The sequence below is a fragment of the Erigeron canadensis genome, chromosome 5, assembly GCF_010389155.1.
Source record: "Erigeron canadensis isolate Cc75 chromosome 5, C_canadensis_v1, whole genome shotgun sequence".
Lineage (NCBI taxonomy): Eukaryota > Viridiplantae > Streptophyta > Magnoliopsida > Asterales > Asteraceae > Erigeron > Erigeron canadensis.
Window position 1 is genome coordinate 18,620,148 of NC_057765.1, and position 6,602 is coordinate 18,626,749.

At 37.2% G+C, this 6,602-nt stretch overlaps 1 protein-coding gene across 1 annotated transcript; it reads left to right on the top strand.

The window, feature by feature from the left end:
* The first annotated feature begins 2,082 nt into the window (after nucleotides 1-2,082).
* On the top strand, nucleotides 2,083-4,941 carry LOC122601300. Its single transcript, XM_043774066.1, has 3 exons — nucleotides 2,083-2,362; nucleotides 2,488-3,247; nucleotides 3,588-4,941. The coding sequence occupies exons 1-3, from the start codon at nucleotides 2,083-2,085 to the stop codon at nucleotides 4,939-4,941; spliced, it is 2,394 nt and encodes a 797-aa protein (XP_043630001.1).
* Nucleotides 4,942-6,602: the final 1,661 nt, after the last annotated feature.

Here is a 6,602-nt window from a genome sequence, read left to right on the forward strand (position 1 = left end):
CTGATCTCAATATTGATAGTTTACGTGAAAGTCTTGCTAGATTTAAAGTTATGAATTCTGATTCTGTTAAACCAGTTAAACCGGTTAGAATATTAAAAAGATAGGATGGGGAAAACCCTAATACGCAGCTTGGACCTGATTTTACTGGAACTTTTGTTAATAATGATGGTGTGTCTAGCACAGTTGAGGAGGTGCTAAGAGCTAATACTGGGGTTGGTAACATGGGGAGAAAGGAAGATGGGGATCATGAGATTAAAACGATTGATGAAAATACGCCTGATGTCCAAAACAAAATCGTTACATCTTATGCTTCTGTGGTGAAAAATGATTCCAAAATTCGTAAAATCAATTTTAGAGAACTGGTGGATATGAATTCAGTGGTAGGAGTGGATGTGGTGATTCCACGTGCGTCGGTAGAGGAGGTTAATAGCAGGTTTGTTAATACATTATATGGTTTCTTTTTAGGTAATCGACTTGCATTTCCTATTGTTGAAAATTATGTGAAAAACACTTGGGGGAAATTTGGATTACAGAAGGTTATGATGAATAATTCTGGTTATTTTTTCTTCAAGTTTGAAACTAAAGTGGGTATCGATCAAGTTTTGGAGCGTGGTCCATGGATTATAAGATCAGTTCCTATTTTATTGAATGTGTGGACTCCAAATTCGACATTAGCAAGAAAAGAGATTACTAAAGTGTCAATCTGGGTTAAAATGCATAATGTCCCTTTGGCTGCCTTTTCTGAGGATGGTCTTAGTATGCAAGCTACTAAAGTAGGAAAACCGATTATGCTAGACACTTATACAAGTAATATGTGTCTTGACTCATGGGGAAGACATAGCAATGCTAGGGCGTTAATAGAGGTTGATGCATCAAATGAGTTGCGTAAAGAAGTCATTATTGCTATTCCTAGCCTTACTGAAGATGGATACTCTATGCAATCAGTTAAGATTGAATATGAATGGACGCCACCTCGTTGTAAGGAATGTAAGGTATTTGGGCATATGGATGAGAGGTGTCCTTTGCATCCTGTTGTGAATAAAGGCAAACAAGTGGAAGAACATGATGATGGTTTTACTATTGTAAACCGCAAAAAGGCTAAAGGAGGAAGTAAACAAAATATTAGGCAAGTTAAGGGTGTTAGGTTGTCAAAATCGAAGCCTCGGTTTATTTACAAGGTTAAACAAAAGGTTGAATAGGTTAAGAAATCCACGGAGGGCAGTATTGCTTCTACTTCTACGGTTAATAAAGATGTCCCATTAACAAATCCTTATGAGTTACTTAATGATTATGGTACCGATGATGAACCTTTATTAACGGCAGTAGATCCTAAAATTGATAAATCTACTGAGGCCGTTGTGGATAGTGATGAGGATGAAGTGGAGGTTGTTTTCGAGGAGACTCCAAATTTTATGGCGAAACCGAATGATTCTGAGGGGGCAAGCACTCCCGATGGAGATGTTCCTCGTGTATAATATTGCATCATGGAATATTAGGGGTATGAACCAAACCCCTAAACAACAAGAGGTTCGACAGATAATTTTAGATAATCGTTTATGTGTTTGTTTGATTCTTGAATCCCATGTTGCGCCCTCGAAGGTTGATGATTTATGTTCAAGTGTGTTTCCTGCATGGAGATGGACATCTAATGTACATGCATGTTTGAAGGGGCCTAGAATAATTCTTGGGTGAAATCCTGATATTGTTGATCTAATGGGTCTGTCACAAACAGCCCAAGTGATCCACACCCAGATTTTATTCAAAAGTGATAAAAAGATGGTGATGTGCTCTTTTGTGTATGCATTTAATAAATATTTGGATAGGCGCCCTTTGTGGCAGAATTTATCTATGCATAAACTGTTTACTTCGAATAAACCTTGGTGCATGTTAGGAGATTTTAATGCTACGCTGAATATTGATGATAAAGCTACTGGATCTTCGTCTATTGATATTGCTATGCGTGAGTTTAAAGAGTGTATTGAGGATATGGACATGGTTGATGTTAATAAATCAGGGCTTCATTTTACCTGGACTCAAAAACCTCATGGTTTTGATGGCGTTCGTTAGAAAATAGATAGGGTTATGGCAAATGCTGAATTTTCGGATACTTTTATTGGTGCTAATGCAATTTTCCAGCCCTATCATATTTCAGACCACACACCGGCAGTTCTAAGGATTCCCATGATAACAACGTCGAAGCGTAAACCGTTTAAGTTCACAAATCTGTTAGTTTATCACGAGAATTTTGGGTCGATTGTGGAAGCATGTTGGGGAGTTTACATAAAAGGGGTACCTATGTACAGATTAGTTAAAAGACTTAAAAGCTTAAAGAAACCTTTTCGTAAGCTATTGTTTGAGAAAGGTAATATCCATGCAAAAGTGAATAGATTGAGAGTGGAGTTGGATACGGTTCAAAAAGATTTGGATAGAGACCCTAATAATCATCATCTTCGTGAAGCAGCTACTGGATATTTAAATGCCTATCAGGAGGCTATCTAGATGAGGAAAGTTTCTTAAAACAAAAGGCAAAAATCAATTGGTTAAATGTCGGGGATTCTAATTCAGCATATTTCCATAAAGTTGTAAAAAGTCGTGCAACTAGAGGGCGGATTGATTCTATCTTGGATGCTAATGGGACTCGTGTTGATGGAAATGATGTGCCCCAAGTGTTTCTCGATCATTTCTCAAACTTTTTGGGTAAACCGGGTTCCGTTCAGCCACTTGATCTTGATGGTTTGTTTTCTAACAGGTTAACTGTTGAGCAAGGTCATGATATGATTCGTGAAGTGTCAGATGAGGAGATAAAGATCTCGATCTTTTCAATGGGGGATGATAAAGCTCCTGGACCTGACGGTTTCACGGTGGTGTATTTCAAGAAAGCATGGAATATCATAGGCGATGATGTGATCAAAGCTGTGAAAAATTTCTTCTCGGCGGGTACTCTACTAAAAGAGGTTAATCACACTATTATTTCGCTACTGCCTAAGGTTAGTACGCCTGCTCGTGTAAATGATCTTCGGCCAATTTCACTCTGTAATGTGGTGTTTAAATGCATCACAAAGATTATTGCAAATTGTATAAAGGATAAGCTGACAGATTTGGTTTCCATCAACCAATCTGCTTTTGTTCCTGGTAGGCGGCTTACAGATAACATTCTTTTAACTCAAAAATTGATGCATAACTACCATCTTGACAGGGGCCTCCCCGTGTTGCTTTTAAAGTTGACATTCAAAAGGCGTATGACACGGTAGATTGGCAGTTTTTGAAAGTTGTTTTGTTGAACTTCGGGTTTCCTGATAAATTGATATCTTGGACTATGGAATGCATTACCACTACCTCGTTTTCAATTTGCATAAATGGGTCACTTTATGGTTTTTTTAAAGGTAAACGTGGGCTTCCTCAGGGTGATCCATTGTCGCCATATTTATTCACTCTCGTTATGGAGGTTTTGTCTTAGTTATTGCAGTGCAGGATTAGGAATGCAAGGGAGTTTCGTTATCATCACCATTGTAAGGAATTGAATATTACTAATATTTGTTTTGCGGATGATCTGTTTATTTTTTGCGTGGGGATGTTCAATCTGCTAGGGTGGTGTGGGAATCGCTTGAAGAATTTAAGTCTGTTTCTGGGCTTGCTCCAAGTCTTCCGAAAAGTACAGCCTATTTCTGTAATGTGTTGAACCATGTGAAGCTGTCGATTTTGAATATTCTACCTTTTGAGGAAGGTAGGCTACCGGTAAAGTATCTTGGTGTTCTTTTAGTTTCTTCAAGACTTGTTTATAGAGATTGCAAGGAATTACTTGAAAGAGTTCATAATCGTATAAGCAACTGGAAAACTAAGTTTCTATCTTTTACGGGGCGCCTTCAGCTAGTTCAATCGGTTTTATCCTCTATGCATATTTATTGGTCTTCGGTATTCATTTTGCCTACTCGAGTAACTAGTGAGATTGAACAGATGATGCGTGGGTTCTTATGGAGTCAATGTACACTTGGAAAAGGTAAAGCGAAAGTTTCTTGGGATGTGGTATGTCTTCCTAAGCAAGAGGGTGGTCTAGGAATTCGACGGTTAGAAACCAGTAATGTTGTGTTAATGGCGACTCATATTTGGAATCTTTTAACGGTAAAGGAGTCATTATGGGTCAAGTGGGTGCATACCTATCGACTAAGAGGCAGGAGCTTTTGGGATATTCCGTTAAGGGGTAATATGCCTTGGAGCTGGAAAAAGTTACTAGCAATTCGCCCACTTGTTCGAAATCATTTTTGGCATTCTTTGGGTAATGGACAGAATACGTTTGCATGGCATGATACATGGGCAACTTGCTGTCCGATTATTGACATTGTTACTCATCGTATGATTAAAGAGGCTGGTTTTGAGTCACATTCTAAAGTTGTTGAGATTATCGAAAATGGGACATGGAGGCTACCGTCGTTTTGGGATAACCGTATTTTAAATACTAACGTGCCTTTATTGCAGGAACATATGATGGACTCGATTAAATGGCGTACAGATGCAGGAGTTTTACATGATTTTTCGGTGTCTTTAGCTTGGGAGGACCTGCGTGTACGAGCACCTTTGGTGGATTGGTATCATATTGTATGGTACAAACAATGTATTCCTAAATACTCCTTTCTTTTGTGGCTAGTTATGAAACGCAAGCTTAAAACTCAAGACTTGCTTAATCAATGGGATGTTCAACATGCCTCTTTAGCTGTTACATGTCCATTGTGCTCAACACAACCAGATTCTCATACTCATTTGTTTTTCGACTGCCTTTTTTCTTCAAGAGTATGGGATGAAGTTAACAAAATTGCTTGTTTATCGTTATATGGGGGAAGCTGGGCTGATGTACTACACGATTTGAAGAAGATTGCAAGGAAAAATTCTGTTCATAGTGTGGTTTCAAAGCTGATTCTCGCAGGGGCTGTCTACAACATTTGGTAAGAAAGGAATAACCGTTTATTTAATCAGTCAAAACGGTCTGAAGACCAATTAATCCAGATTATTGTTTCGACCACTAGATTAAAGCTGATGACTTTGCCGTTTAAAAACAATAGCAGAACGGAAGCTGCTCTTTCGCAATTGAAGTTACCTTCATCACTACTTATTCCAACGTAGTGATTGGTTGTTACCTATCTAGTTTCTCTCCTGTTTTATTGTTTTTCTTATGTTCTTGTTAAGTAAGCTAGATAGGTTTTTTCGGTTTTAAGTGAGTGGCATGTCACTCGCTTTAGGGAGTTTGGCTGTTGCTTGTTTGCTTTGTACGTGTATTAAGCCAGCATGACAATTAGTCATGTTGCCTACACTTTATTGATTTTGGGTATAATACAGCTAACTGGGGTATCAAAAAAAAAAGTAACTAAATACGAGGTCGTTTCTAAAATACGATGTCGCATTTTCATGTTTAAAAATTTTATTTTGACTCAAAAGTTTTCTTGGTCAACTCACGGGTGTTACAGTCTCCCCCACTTAGAGGAATTTCATCAGGAAATTTAGATTATGTATAAGTCCTAACTCAAGAGATGATACTAACTGAAGACATCTCTATGTCGATGGTGAGATTTCTTTGGAATATAAACACTGAACTGGAGACTACTAGTTACAGTGAATGTATACCAACTCCTTAGTTAGATTACTTAACAGGTGACAATAAGTAAATGACAATGTAATAAGTAAATACAATAAAGTATATATGGTGAGACCAAGTTGTAATTTTCAAATGTATATTATATATTGATGTTAAATAAAATACAAGTTTGTTGCGGAACCAAGATAATACATAAATTTAAATATCCTAACAACCTATGAAATACAAATTATCTAGACAAAGTTGGCATTGGGATTCCAACTTTGTCGTATAGATATGGTTGACAGCATTTAAGGAAACTAGATGAGTTCCTTTGAAATGCTTGATAAGGTAAGTCAAGATGTTACTTTATCCAACCTATTTTATGCACTTTTGTACTTTAATCATAGACAAATGATATTGTCTGTATAAAGCTGCATAAAGCAAAAAGGTCTTTCTCGTAGACAGTGTAAAGCATTGTAAAAGCTTTAAACTGATGCTCTCCAGTTTCTATCTGAGTAGAATACCAATTGGGCTTCGCTGCCATCGTCATTCTCTATCTTCCACTTGTTGTCTTCGACGTCAATTGGAATGTCTTCAGTTCTGATCAGATCTCAACTGCAGGAAGTCTTCAGTTGCATTAACTATACGCTACAACTAGACTTCAATATATTTCTGGACAAATCTTCTGGTCTCCAGATGTAACTGGAGACTAGTCAGTTTAACCAAAATTGGACCTAACAAATTCCCCCTATTTGTCCTGAAATATTGCCAAGTTTCTTCTAGTTCTTGTATCTATACAAGTATGAACTTGAAAGACTTGTTTGACCAAATCAAATCTAATTTTCCAAGGCATTTTTATAGATCATCAAATGCCTTGGGTTTTTCTTTTAAGTTTGTTAGATTTAATCTGTTATCTATCTTGTGGTTACAATCTGGCAACTTGTATATACATGATGAAATTACAAAAGTTACAAGAAGGTAAATAAAATTACAAATAGATAACTGAAGAAAAACTTAATCAGATGGCCCTTCGCCA